The sequence below is a fragment of the Juglans regia genome, chromosome 14, assembly GCF_001411555.2.
Source record: "Juglans regia cultivar Chandler chromosome 14, Walnut 2.0, whole genome shotgun sequence".
In the NCBI taxonomy this organism is placed as follows: domain Eukaryota; kingdom Viridiplantae; phylum Streptophyta; class Magnoliopsida; order Fagales; family Juglandaceae; genus Juglans; species Juglans regia.
Window position 1 is genome coordinate 3885227 of NC_049914.1, and position 15773 is coordinate 3900999.

Sequence of the window (15773 nt, forward strand, 5' to 3'; positions counted from 1 at the left end):
TTTCTTTTTTTTTTGAAAAAATATTTGTATCAACCTACTATTTATCACACACTCAACACACTTAATGTATTGAATTAAAAAAAAAAAATTAAATACATGATGTGTGGAGAATATAAACTAATGCATAGAATTACTTTTTTTTTTCCCCTGACATTTTCCCCGGCCCCCCGTGTTGGCACCTACCATCCCAGTCACAATAATGTCCCGAGGCCACAATTAAAATAAATTATAAGGCGAAAATATATATAAAATTGATGAAGGGGGCATGGATTTTGACTACAATTCAGATTGCTCGCAATCATTATATTGTCGGTCCACATAAATCCCAATTTTTTAGATCCCAAGAGTGTTTTGATAATCTTGAATTTCAAGAGAAATATGTTCAGAATTTTATTAATAAAATCAGACACTTAATGTTAGGTAAAAGAGGTGGTGAAGCACTTAGTGACAACTTTGAGAGAATAAGTACGATTAATGATGATTTTGTTTCAGTCATGGACGTGAATGACGAGTGCAGAGTCAGAAATATGTTCTGGACTGATGCACGAAATCGAGCGGCATATGAATAGTTCGGAAATGTTGTCACATTCGATACTATGTATTTAACAAATAGGTACGACATGTCTTTTGCTCTTTTGTTGGTGTAAACCGTCATGAACAGTCCATATTACTAGAGGTGACTTGATTTCAAGCGAATATGCAAATACTTTTGTCTAGTTATTTCGAGCATAGCTGAAGTGCACGAATGGATAGGCTCCCAAAGCCATCCAAATACTTTTGTATTCCCAGACAGTCGCCATAAATATTGTCTCTGGCATATCATGCGGAAACTGCCAAAAAAATTGGGATCTCACTCCAAATTCAATGTAGGGTTGAAGACTGTCATTCAGAGTGCTTTATATGATTCACAAAGTTGCATGGAATTTGAGGACAAGTGGGAGAAACTACTTCAGAAGTATGACCTTGATGAGAATGTATGATTGAAGGGTTGTACAACGAGAGAGAGTTTTGGGTACCAATATATTTTAATGGTTTATTTTATGAAAATATGAGAACTACACAGCAATTTGAAAGCATGAATGCTTTTTTCGACAGGTTTGTGCATTCTGGTACGATATTGAATGAATTTGTCGATCAATTTGACAATGCTCTGAGGAAGAAGGTGGAGGTTGAAGCAATTGCTGATTTCAATTCCTGCAACCAAACAATCCCATGTGTATCACTATTCCACATTGAAAAGCAGTTTCAAGCGTTGTATACAAATGCTTAATTTAAGGAGATCCAAAGAGAGGTGTCGTGGATGATTTTGTGTAATTGCATATTGGTCCACATGCAGGGTTGCATTTCCACCTTCGATGTTTTAGATAAAATTTCCATGGATGACTATGTAAAAAATGTGTAGTACTCAGTTTATTATAATGAAGACAAATGCGACGTGAAATGCACATGTGCCTTATTTGAGATGAGAGAGATTATTTGTAGGCATGCATTTAAAGTCTGTAAAACAAAAAACATTAATGTATTGTCAGACAAGTATGTCTTGGATCGATGGCGAAAAGACTTAAAGAGAAGATATACACTAGTCAAAAATAGTTATGATGACCTGAAGAACAATGCCGGCGCACGGAGGTATGAGTTTGTGGTTAAGAGATGTTTGAAATTTTTTACGCGTGTATCCCTCAGTGATGAGCATGTAAATGTGTTTCTGCGGTTGTTAGATGAGTTTGAGTTGCAATGTATAGGCTTAACAATCGATGATGGTTTAATCAAGTTGAGAAAGAACATGGTCCCATAAAAGGGTAAGAAAGTATTAAGGCCCCACGTTGTTAGGGGGAAAGGGAGACCCCAACGAAAAGAAAGGTAGGCGTTGTGGAGAACGTTGTCACAAAGAAAAAGAAGAAACATGTAGTACGTTTTTTTCATTAATAGTTTTTTGTATTAATATTATGTTTATTGGACTGTTATGAGATGCCACCTTTGTAATTATTGTTTATGTTTTTGTTCTGTAATTTAGACATGCAGGAAAATATTCAATGACGAAGAATAATTGCATGCAGGCTCGGAATCTGCAAGGGTTGCTACTGTGAACAATTTTGTTGTTGGAACCCAATGTAGTTTTGTCACACAGCCAATACTATCGAGCAATGAGGAGGTATGAGATTGTCAAAATTCTAATTACAAAATATGATTTTAATTATAATACAAATATCCTATTCTTATGTTTAATCCATACGCATTTATATATGGTAACCGCAGTCGTTGAAGTACTAGAGCTTTTAAATATGCAAGCATAAGTATACTTGCGAATTTGTACAATTATGGAGAATATTCACAAAGGAAGAAGTATAATTACTTAATTTGGACATGATTAGATTGGAATTCTAGTCATTTTTTTTAAAAAAAAATCTAAAATAAAAGAGCATTTTTAAATATCCTTAAATTACTACTCTTTAAAGATAAAAATTAGAATAACATGACAAATTGAAAAATTAGATAAATCTAAAAAATCTGTTATAATATTAATCCACTTGGATTTCTTCTCTTACCATTTAACATGAATCATAACAAAAGCCAACTATTTGTTCTTTATTTAGATCTAAAAAATCTAGTTATAATATTAATCCCCTTGGTGTGCTATTATATTGTGTTATTAATTGATGATTATATTGTGTTGTTTACAGCGATGTGCTGGTACTGATCATATATAATTGAAGACATGAATTCAAGCTTATGGTGTCATTACATGGAGGATGTGTAGCAGTACTGGTTTTGGAGTATTTTTTTTTTGTTGGGGAGTTTGTACCAATATTTTGGTTGTGTAGTTCCGGAAGAGTTGGTACCATTATTAAATTTTTTGGTTGTTGGAGATTTTGTACCCCTATGTTTGGCTGTGAATATTTGGTGTGTTGTGGGAAAAAAAAGTCTCGAAGATTGATTTGTGTAGATGATTATTTATTGTGAATGGAAGGGGATGAACTTTGTATAATCTGTTAGTGTATAGTTTATGTATTGGGTCTTTACAATAGATAAAGATCCAATACAGACACAACAATATATGTGCACATATATTCTCTACGATTCATTTTTGAAGTTCGCCCTCTTGCTTGTGAAGCTCAATCTTTCTCTCTATTAGTTTATCTTTTTATTTTTGAGCTTCATACTTGCACAAGAATACATCATTCTCCCTCTTCCAAACTGCATTTTCTACCAATTGAAGTATGTATGCCCATATTAAAAATTGACATCTTGTTTCTCCCTGCATTGAGGTCAAAAATTTCATAGTTAAACATGACACATTTAAATACAATTCAAAAAGCACAAAAATATGAAAAATACAGCCTATGAAAATATATATTCAATTCTCAAGCAAGAATGATCCATGACACACCCAAAAGTGAAACTATTTTTTTATTTTTTATTTCTACTGTAAAGGTAGATCACATGTGCTATTGGGACCACTTTCTCAATTACATCCATTGCAATGTGTTTCTTATGAAAAGTGAGCAATTATTCTTAGTCCCAATGTTCTGTACCTCTTCTACACTCACATATTGACTATAAACTACAAAATTTTTAACATATGCCATTCAACAAAGGATGAGTAGTTGAGTTATACGGAAGGATCATGGATGCACAGAAAATCCATCCCCAAGTAATTCCAAAACGCATAGGCCATGAGATTATAAATGGGCAAACTTAAAAAACTGATGAAAAAGAAGGAAGAGCACAAACACTGCAAAAAAGCACAATAAAATAAAGTAGTCTCAGAATTTAGACATATGTTATAACATTTTGTGTTAGAATGAGTACCAATTCATCCATCATCTGAGATTACTTGAATAGTTTTTTTGAAAGAAACTAGTTGAATGGTTTACTGTTTACTGCCCTGAACCCAAAGAACGGTAGGTAGAAAATTATTTAAAAAAAAAAAATCATAGTTATTTAATTGTCCAAACACTTAACCCCAATAAATCACAAACCACATAAATTTTATTGATCATAATATTAAAAAAAACACCCAAAAAATAATGCACTACCATACATTGATTTCTATATCAATTCAGAAAATTAGTGTTCAAATAACACAAAAAAATTAGGATTAACCCTAGACAAATCGTGGTACCATTGCCTAAAAATATAGTAAAATAAAAATAAGTCATTATAGGGTACCGAATGGAAGCATGCTTACCAACTTTGAAGGAAGACGCACAGGCAGGGAGAGGGGCTAGATGAGCGGCCCACAGGGGAGAGGAGATCCAAAAGTTCATGAGGGCGTACGTAAGACAATCACATGAACCTACGTCTATTTCTGTAATTATTTTTATCTAATCTCTTTACGTGTTAACAATTAAAGTTTTACAAACTAAATTGAGAAATGATAGTTGCAATCATGGGTACGCAAGTGTCGTGTAATTATTTTCAAAAAATTGAATAAATACGGAATCCACATGAAATGAAATTAATTTTTTAATAATATACTCTATTTTTTTTTAAAGCGACTACACATTACTTGCACATTCCATGACTATATGTAATATTACTCAACTAAATTACAGCTGCATGTCTTTCTCCTATACATGGGAACCAATGACTACACAATATTCTGTAATTATGTACGATTGAGAGGATCATGACATTTCATTTGCATATGGGTAATGATAAAGTTACTACTATTTTACCGGTAGTGATAGAGTTACTACCTTTTTACCACTCATTTATTACTTATAGTGTATTTATTTTTTTATCATTTTATTTTAAGTATTTTTTTAACATCTTTAATTATTAAGAAAAATTAAATATATATATATAATTTTACTAATAGTCACTTTCTTAACCATTAAGTGAAATAAAAAATTAAATATAAAAAAATAGTAAATGCGTAGTAAGAGGGTAGTAATCCTCTCATTTTCCATTGCGGATAGGAAAAGTCTTCTTGCAAGCGATTTCAAGCACCAATGTTAAATGTAAGACATTCGTGAGTGGTGCTACTAGGGCTTGTTTGGATTCACAAGTCATTTCAGCTCATCTCAACTAGGGCTGAGCAAAAATCCGACAATCCGACTCCGAATCCGACTCTGCTCCGGCTCCGCTCCGACTTCGCTCCGACTCTGACAAGTCGGAGTAGGAGTTGAAGTTTTTTTCCTCTTGAAAGTCGGAGTCGGAGTCGGAGTCGGAGTCATTGATGAACCGACTCCGGCTCCGCTCCGATCCGACTCCGACTCCGACCCTCCGCCTCCGCCTCCGACGTGACCCTCCGACTCCGCCTCCGCCTCCGATTTTATACATATTTTATAAAAATATGTGTTTTTCTATATATTAATTATTTAAATTTTATACAACTATATCTTATATAGTTAGTTAAACTCAATAATATACTAGTTAAATAATATATTTATACTATAATATATAGACTAAATTTACTAATAATAGTTTAGTATATGACTATATGTAAATATCATACTATTAAAAATTTACAATATTACTACCATGTTGTTCTAAATTACTAATGTATAAATATAATAGCATGTAATACTAATGTATATATAATATACTATAAACACTAAGATGCATAATAACATCAACATGTAATATTGTAATACATATACTAATGGATAAACACTAATCTATAAATTTATAATAACATATAATACTAATGTATAATAACTAAAGTATTATTCATATCAATTTTATATAACAATATCTTGTATTAATTATATTTTTTGACCTAATAAATTCTCAACATATTCATTTTGATAAATATATTAGTAATTCTAATATACATTAGTATAATAATTAGATTTATGGCCTAATACTAATACTATGAGTAAACCACTTTAAGCCTATATATAAATTACTATATAAAGCACTATAGTATTAATTACTAATACTATATTACTATGTGATACTATTAACTATAGTGATATATTAGTATTAGACATTAGTATACTAATACTATCAGTGATATAGTTAGTGTAATATAATAATATTTATACTAATACTATTATATAGTTATACTAAATTAAAATCACTATAGCAAATATTAATATATAGTTATGCTAATCACTATAACTAATACTAATACTAATATAGACTATAGTTATAACTTATAGTATTATAACTTATACTAATATATTATATAGTTATACTAAATCACTATAACTAATACTAATATAGTTATATTAATCACTATAATAGTGATATAGTATTAATATCACTATTAGTATAATACTATAATATATAGTATTAATATCACTATTAGTATAATACTATAATATATAGTATTAATAATAACTAATACTATTATATAGTTATACTAAATTAAAATCACTATAGCAAATATTAATATATAGTTATGCTAATCACTATAACTAATATTAATACTAATATAGACTATAGTTATAACTTATAGTATTATAACTTATACTAATATATTATATAGTTATACTAAATCACTATAACTAATACTAATATAGTTATACTAATCACTATAATTATATATAGTATTAATATATAATACTATAATATATAGTGTTAATAATAACTAATACTAATATAAGTATTAGTATAACTAATATTTATATATATTAATATATATATCAAGTATAAGAGATTAGAGATTTAATAAATATATATCAAGTATATTAGTTTATTATTAATATTTCGTATACGGTACCTTTTTTTTAATATTCATATATAATAATATATATCATATATATTTTTTTTATAAATTTTCATATATATATATATAATATAAAATAGATTTATATTAGTTAGTATACTACTATACAATACGGCGCCGTTTCTATTGCAATAGGACTTTCTTTTTTATTTTTGAATGCATGTTAGTATGTTACTTGTTTTATTTAGTTGTATTTTTTGTTATAATCAAAAGTTTAATTAATTTAGATTGTAATGTTGAGAAAATTGAAATTTGAAAGCTCACAATTTTTTTTTTTTTAAAAAAAGTGGGTCAAATATTAAATTAAAAAAGATAAAAAAAATAATAAAAAAATCCGACTCCGCTCCGACAAGTCGGAGTCGGAGTCGGAGCGGATTTTGTAGGTCTCGGAGTCGGAGTTGGAGGTCGGATTCGACCTCCGACAAAGTCGGAGTCGGAGTCGGAGGTTGGGCCCTCCGACTCCGAAAGTGTCGGTGCTCAGCCCTAATCTCAACTCATCTCACTACTATTCAGTAACTTTAACTCACAAATTTCACTACTATTCACAACTCATCTCATTACTATTCACAATCCATCTCAACTCATCTCAGCTCATCTCAAGTCATCTTCGAATCCAAACATCTCCGGCGGCAGAGTAGCACCGCTCTTCATGGAAAGTAGATGACACAATTTAAATAATATGATGAAAAGATACAAGCAGCCATTACAAATATCCCCGCGCTCTAAAAAAACGCTCTTCCTTTTCTCTAAATCTTCGCTATAGATCCGGCTAGAGAGGGTGGGAGCTTCGGCTCCCTTCCCCCCTCCCTCCCTCTCTCTCTCTCTCCCCCTCTGTGCATTGTTCCATTTAGTGTTGTGTTTTTTTGTATTTTTTCAGGTCAAATAAGGGATAATCGTAGATCTAGAACCTTCGGCGTCTATAGACCCACACGCGCCCTTCCACGATATTGCCCAGCAGCCGATCTTCAAGTCCATCAAATGTGGCGCCAAATGGAGCTGCGAGTGGCCCGCACACGCATGACGAAAATCTCGGAGACGTTCAGCGCATGTCTCTCACGCACCACCGAAAAGCCCTCTGTCAACGACACGCGCTGCGCTTCTGGGGCCTTTGAGTCCGGGACTTCCAAGATTGACCGTCGATTTTCCTCACAAAGTGGAGCGTGTATTGCACGCGCCACAACAACTTCTTGGAGCATTGTTTTTCCATTTTCACAGTGTTATTGTATTTTATTTCATGTCTTGTATTTACTTTTTAGAAAAATAAAAATCTAAAAAATAGTGTCTTCGGAAATTAGTCCGAATGGAGTGGTCCTCCACTCCACTTAGGCGATGCTTATGGTGGGGTTGGTGCACCCTACTCCGCTTAATTGGGATATGAGATTTTGTCACCTGGTTACCGTTAACTCTGTCATGAACAAAGTTATGCGATCTCTTAGACTTAAGTCTTTAGAAATCTGCCGTCTAAACTAGACCATGTCAATCACAGAAGTGTATTGATAAACTATTAACGTTTGTAACTGTCTTGTTTTTAAGTCAATTTTATATGTTCTCTTTAATGAATGGAATTTGATTCGTTATTATAAAAAAAAAAATGACATTATGTGATAAAATAAAAAGTTTTGATGTTGGATTCGAAACTCACATCAACTCATCTCATCTCATCATTACAATTTTCTTAAATTCTCACACAAAATATAATAAATAATTCAACTTTTTCAAATTTCAAAACAATAATAATATTAAAAAATAATATTTTAATAATATTTTATTTAACTCTAAAATCATCACAACTCATCTCTGAATCCAAATGTAGTCAGTATCCATATTTTTAAAGGCATTATCTACCAATTACTCATCTTTTCTTTTCAACCACCTTGCAAAACATTGTTTGCTTTAAACTAAATGGATAGACTTTGAAGTGAAGAAAGATCTTTGTCCCAACTATCTGGCTCTTCTTTTCTGCTGGGGAAGCAACTGTACATGCAAGTGGAAGTTTTCTGGTGAAACCAGAGTTCACAAAACCTGGGTTTTGTATCAGTAAGTAAAAGAATATCCACGTAGTTAATCAATGAGCGAAATGGGTACAGGTTCCAGTGATGCTGGCTGGCTTAATCAGAAAGCACTAATCAATGCATTCAACAATTAGGAATAATAAAATTCTTGTTTGCCTAACAAGAAAATAATTATTGGGAACAGATTATGGTACAAGACTTTCAAACCCTGTTCTTGATAGCACAATGATGCCCTGAGCACTCAAGGAAGACGCCTCTCAGAAGAGGATGATTTTAGTCATGAAGATCGAGAAAATGTAAAACATCACGGCATTACGAGATTCCTTGAACGCTCCAATGTATTCTCTAGCTTTGTACGAGTCCAAAGATAAATCTATAAAAGATCGTCTTACTTTCAATTTACATGATAAAGATTAGTTGCCAGAACATCAAGTACCACATGTCATCTGAAGACTACAGTTTAGGAGTGAGACTGAAAGAAATGGCTCTAAAAAGAACATGTTGTAGCTTTGGATGGATCCGCTTCGAACATGTTGGGGATGAAGCAAAGGGCAATATCTTACAGAGTGCACAAATATAAAAGTCATGATTCAGTATTTTTAGATTCAACTAATGTTAAGTTTTCCCATATCTAACATCTCCCACGCAGCCTCTGATCTAGATCCCTCAGCAGCAGGACTGGACCCAAAATATGAGCTGACCTTGCTATTTGGAGATTTTGCAAAACCAATTTTAACTCTCTCCAGTTCTTTCTTCAGAGACTGATATTGACCTGTAACAATAAAGATAGGCATACCATTCAAAAAAAAAAGAAACACAGACAATATCATTACAAAGATGCATCCCATAATTTTGGTCAACTAAGAAATATATTAGATGCTCAATAACAAAGTGACATCAACTTGGCCAAAGGCCTGTAACCTGATTGGCATAAACCCCCAGCCTCCAGAATGGAGGTCTGGGGTTCGAAACCCCCCCTCCCCAAATGTATAAAAAAAAAACTTGACCATTATCAGCATCTTTTGGAAGGTGTTGAGATGAAATCCAAGCTTATAAATACCAAATGAAATCCAAAATCCTGGAGGTGGTAAATCTGATAGTTTCTCATGCTGTTTAAGTGATATCATCTTCCAAGCCATATTACCCCAATGCCTAACAAAACCCTATTCCAACAAGCCATGTGACCCATTTAAACCCATCATCCAAAAACCATGCCTTGGGAACAAAATTAGAGCAAATGAAATTTCAGAGTAAAAGTGATCCAAAAACTAATGACTTTCCATCTAACTCCAGTATATTTTTCTGAATAATTTGAATTCAAGCAACAATTTTGTCCAATACAATTCTCTCGTTGCATAAAAATAATTGCTTCTTGCTAGATTATGTACTGTTAAAGATCAAAGCTAATGAAGTTCTTAACGTTGTTCTATAGAAACACTTTTTTTCCACAAGAGTTGATTGGAACTAATGATGACCGCACCTAAAAAACATTTTGAAACCCTTTCAAAAGAGAAATAACACCAGATATATGTCTATTTACATATATATTTACAAAAATAAGAAGCTAAAAAGATTCTAATACAATATCATTCTACCAAACTTCGAACCAGGAAGTCCAAAAGCACTACCACGAACCAATTCATACTTCTTAGACAGCAGACTCTGTCAAACCCACTTTCAACTTAATGACAGTGTTCATTTAGTCAACTTTCTTTTTCAAGAAAACATTCATCAGTCATGAACTAGTTCATGCGTCTTACAACCTATCATCCTCACTTGAGATCAGATTTTTTGAGATGTTTTGGAAACCTTTGCTAATTCTGTAAAGTAAATTCTAAGAGTATTGTGAATGACTAATTTAGTTATTCCTCTATCACATAAATGATGCAGCTATGAGCCTATGATATTGGTTTTGTAGGACTAAAGCTTAAGCTGAAAGGTCGGATACACTCTTATTATCATTTAAAATAATAAAGGTTCACATTATATTGGGTTTTTTTTAGGCCATCCTTTAGTTTCCGACTTGCCCTTAGGAATGAGTGAAAAGATATAACTTACGTTCCATGATTAATTTGTCTTGCCGCAATCTGGCCACCTGCTGCTTTAATTTGTAGTTTTCCATGGACAGAGCAGCACGCTGCTGAAGAAGAGCAGCAACTCTGACTCCCAAATCTAATTCCAAAGTCTGGACAATGAGGCAAAACATATTAACTTCCAATAGCTTCCATGAAGACAGAATTCATCAAAAAGGATACAAAAAAGGAAAATAAATTCTAAGCATGATGTACATGATGCATGGGAAGCATAATTAATAACAGAAAAAAATGGATCAATCCCATGTAGTCAATTGGTTGAAATGTCACATAGCAATATGCCACAAGATTCACAATGAAAATTTGTGGACATGTGCAAAGCTTTAGAATGCAGAATAATCAAATATTGATGAGCGAGGGCAACATAATAACAACTGTGAAAGAGGTGAGGAGAATACGTATAGAGATATATACTTTTTGCGACTTTTGGCTAAAAGACACCAACATATATATTATCCAGTGTGGCATAATTTACCAGAGAGGTTCAGGTAAGCTTGGTTACATATATCATTGATTTTTTTAATAATGAGAGAACCTTTTCCATGCTACCCCCAACAAAGAAAGATCCGATCATATCTTGATGAAGCAGCAGATAGTTCAATATCATCTCATATTTATGTCCCAATGATTACCTGCAAAACATCTACAGTTCTTTCCAGTTCAGCAATATACTGGAGTTTACGAACCCTTGAACGCTGCCCAGAGTGCCTGTAAGATGTCATCCAACGAAATTTAAAAAGGAGCACTAATACATTAGCAAATGAATGGCCATAGGCTCATATATAAAGATATCTTAGTTTGAATGTCAAGATTCTTGGATTTTGTAATCCAACTATATGGGAACTGTTGGGGAAATTTAACTGTAAATTGACAGGCACATAATATAATGTGACAGTAGCACATGTTTACACTGGCAGTATAGAAACTCCCTAAATATACACATTTAGTAGGAATGATTTCGTCCCTAAATCAACATTCCAAAATCCCGGATATTTCATAAAGAAAAAATCTACACAACCTCCCATCCTCCACACACCACACATTTTTTAAATTTTATTATTTTTTTCTTTCATCAAATTTTTAATATATGAATAATGAATAGATAAATAAAATTATTTTAAAAAGAATAAACTCAAAAAAAAATTTTAAAAAAATATTAAAAAATATAAAGATTTAAAAAAAAAGGTGGTGTGTGGAGGTTGGGGAGGTTGTGTAGCATTGCTCTTTCATAAATACATCCGTAGAAACTTTCTCCAAGGAAAAGAACAAAGTTCATTCTGGCAGGGCATTTTGATGCTGCCATGCTAGTAATTGAAGATCAAAACCATTATAGGGATATAGTAAATAAAATTACAAAGTGTCATATGCACATATAAATATGAACAGTAAAACCACAGCAAGGCATCACCCCTGCGAATACACAAAAAATAAACATGTACAAACTTGCCTAATTAACATTGTTTAAGAAAACATAGGTATGTCTCTATATCATCGTATAGTTGATTTTTTTTTTTTTATAAAAAAAAAAAAAATTATCGCCTATTTGAGCCATTTTTCCCCTACTTCAGATAACTTTGTCAAATAGAGTGCAACTTTTGTTCTTTTTTCCTTAGAAACTCTATTCCCAATTTAGAGCACTGGCACCTGAGTTATTACAAGAAAGGACATATTTGATCATGGAGACACGTGAAGGCCTTAGAATCTTTCATAGCATTGTTCTCTTAGCATTTGGACCATTTAACTTGTTTTTTGTTTCTTTGGTTTATACTTGGAAAGACAAAAAAGGTGCAGGAAGGTTATCCGTTGGCTGCACACCATGCATTTCAACAGAATTTAAGCAAGTTAATATAAGCAAGATGTTGAAAATAACTACAACTACCAGAAGTGTCCAGATCATCACAACGACGCGCACATACACAACAAACAATTCTATTAACACAAATTTGCCCATGACAATAACATACTAATTAAACCAAATATAGTAAACCACTTCCTTGTGAATTTTGAAGAATATATGCTTAAGACATGCCTATGATGGAATTCAACAAGCGGGTTCGAGTTCTAACCGTTTTGAATCCTTTTTCTCTGTGTTCAGCCCGACGATTGAATGATAATCATCTCCTTTCAAATCAGAGTGAGCACTTGCAGAATTGTGAAGATTCCCATCTACATAATGCATAGAATCCTGGGAATCATATTCTGACAATGCTGAAACTAAGGCATTCTCTACAGAGGTTAAATTGCTTTTACGACGAGGGGAATTAGGACCATAGGTACAAGCTGACTCCAAAACATTACAAGTCTCATTAACAACCGAGTTCTCAGCATCTTTACTAGGGGTCAGACTTGGAAATGCGTCTGCAAGAGCATCCAAAAGTGCAATAGAGTCGCTAACTGATCGGCGATGTGACATTCCTTTGGAGTTTGAGTCTGCCTCACTTAACAAGTCATCAAGCCATGCTGGCTGCTCTTCTAGGATGGAGCTTTGGGAGGAAGACTTATGGTGCAGCGAGTATGATTCAGTGATGTGCAAGGGTTGAAAGACAGAGTCATGAAGTGGGCCAGCAATGGGTTTCTTTTGAATTGGGCAGCGTGGAGGGAGGTGAGCTTGCCTTGACATAGTGAAGACTCACAGGGTGCACGTCGGCTACTAATTATTTACCATGATTAAGCTTCTTTCTGTCTCTTTTATGACCAAAACAGGAGACAACATTTTCCTCCCCCTATGAGCTTAATCCCATGTTTCTGCCACCAATCTAACCTTAACTTGAAAACTTTACAAGAGGAAAAAAGATCATAAACTTGGAGAAAAAAAAACAAAACAAAAGGGACAGAACCAATAAACTGAAGGGAAAAAATGTTTATAGAATAACCTTAAAAAAACAATAAATTTTTCCTCAAGATTAAACGTACAGAAAATGTTCTCCAGAACTTTCAATCAGAGTACCCACTTGAAGTTTCTTATCCCCCTTTCCTTTTTTCTTTTTTTTCCCCCTCTTTTCCTGTTGTTGGCAATTAAAAACATGTTCAAAAGTTTTCTCTTTTCATTCTTTGATTCTTTGGCCATTGGTTTTCCTTTGTTCCCACAATCAAACCTCTCATGAACACTCAAAACTCTCGATTCTTTTCCTTTGATTCACTTTATTAGCAATCAAACATAAGTTTAAGATATACTTCATAAATTCTGCTAAGAAAAAAGAGTATCGTGATACCATAGTACAGGGGAGAGAATCCACATTGAACATATAATAGAAAAATTAAGGATAAATAATTTAACTTTAAAATCAATGCAACAGTTACACTATTCAATGGGAATCAAATCCACCAGAGACTAAACGGAAGGGAAAAAAAAAAAAACACGCACACGCACAAAAGATCCAAATTTTAGAGGGAAAAGGAAAACTTTAAGAAGAACTCTGCAGTATGAAATCCAGACCAAGAAGCTCCACCAGAGACTAAACGGAAGGGGAAAAAAAAAACACGCACACGCACAAAAATCCAAATTTTAGAGGGAAGAGGAAAACTTTAAGAAGAACTCTGCAGTATGAAATCCAGACCAAGAAGCTCCAAACCAAAAACCCACAACCAAATCAACTCTTTAAACCAAGAAAAGGAAGCAACAAATTCTCAAATCCACTGTTTCGGAGTCTTTATGTTCTTCCGAGGAACTTTGGCTTACCTTTCCTTTCCTCTTTATTTCTTCAGTTTTACAAAGAGGGAGAGATATGACAACGAAGGAGTAGGTGGAGGACAATAACTGATCCTTGGGAAAATGAATCCTGGGTCTGCGTCTCTCTCTCCCTCTCTCCGAGAGTATCATGTACAGAGACGCTCCCACTTGCTGGGTTACAGAAGGATGTAAGTGTACGGATAGTGGTGGGTTGGCATTGGGTTTGGTTCAAGTTTTTAGCACTTGTCAGCCTTCACATTCTGTCGTAAAAGTACTGACAATAATTAAAGTAAAGTAATGTACATTATGCAGTTCATAATCTTTTCTCCTAATATTCTAATTCATTTAATCTCTTTTTTTCCAAATTTGTGTGTATATATATAAGTAAAGATATGGACGATTGAGGTACCAAATCTAATTTGTTTGGTGTAATAAACATTAAACAACTCTGTGCTTATGATATCTCTGATTTTCTGTCTTCCCTTTTCTTTTTTCTGAGCTGTCTTTCTTCAAAAGAAAAGTTCTGTGAACAGAGAACCAAACAAAGGAGTATAGAAAGCCACTTAACTTTGCTAGAATTCTCTTTTGATTTTTTAAAATTTTAAAATAATAATATTAAAAAATAATATTTTATTTAATTTTAAACTTTCATCACATCTCGTCTTATTAAACGGGATCTCATTATTTTCCAGCATAACAAAGATTTTAGGAAAAAAAAAATGGTCAAAATAATCTAACTTTCAATTCAATTATCAAAACATTTTACATCAACTTTTGTAACAAATAAAAAAAAATCACGAAATTAAAAAAGATTTAACAAAAATTCCTTCCCAAACATATTTTAACGGAGATCTCACCACTTTTTCAAGAGTAATAAAACCAATTCGTAAAAAAATTTCAATTTTTTTAAGTCTTACTTTAATAATTTCGTAAAATGCCCCGATACCACCATGGATAAATGATCCCATTTCTGAAAGTAAATGGGATCATAGTTATGCCAAAAACAAAACTATCAACTTGCATAAAAAGAAGGCAACTTTCATGCTGTAAAGAGCGTAAAGATCATTAATGTTCTTGATTCCAAAATTATAATTTCTGAAAAATTAAAGTTTTCGTGTTCTTACTTTCAAAATGTCATGTTAGAACTATTGTTCAAGATACGGTATTTAGAATATCTCAAATTATTTATAAATAATATAATATATAAATATTAATAAATCATTTATAAATAATAATAAATTATGCCAAACACTGTTTAAACTTTAAATCTCAGATGATCATCATTTTTAAAGGATTATTGTCCAGGTGTCCCTCGCCAT

The 15773-nt window shown here is 32.8% G+C and overlaps 1 protein-coding gene across 2 annotated transcripts; it reads right to left on the reverse strand.

Annotated features, from left to right (window-relative positions):
• Positions 1–9059: 9059 nt before the first annotated feature.
• On the reverse strand, positions 9060–14695 carry LOC108982964 (basic leucine zipper 61). Of its 2 annotated transcripts, none has more exons than XM_035685416.1 (5): positions 14464–14695; positions 12851–13540; positions 11417–11492; positions 10750–10876; positions 9060–9463 (listed from the first exon to the last, which is right to left on the reverse strand). In XM_035685416.1, exons 2-5 carry the CDS (start codon positions 13402–13404, stop codon positions 9297–9299), a joined length of 924 nt encoding a protein of 307 aa, XP_035541309.1. In that variant the 5' UTR covers positions 13405–13540; positions 14464–14695; the 3' UTR covers positions 9060–9296. The 2 variants fall into 2 exon arrangements, with proteins under 2 accessions (XP_035541309.1, XP_018810004.2); XM_018954459.2 differs by having other exon boundaries at positions 12851–13558.
• Positions 14696–15773: the final 1078 nt, after the last annotated feature.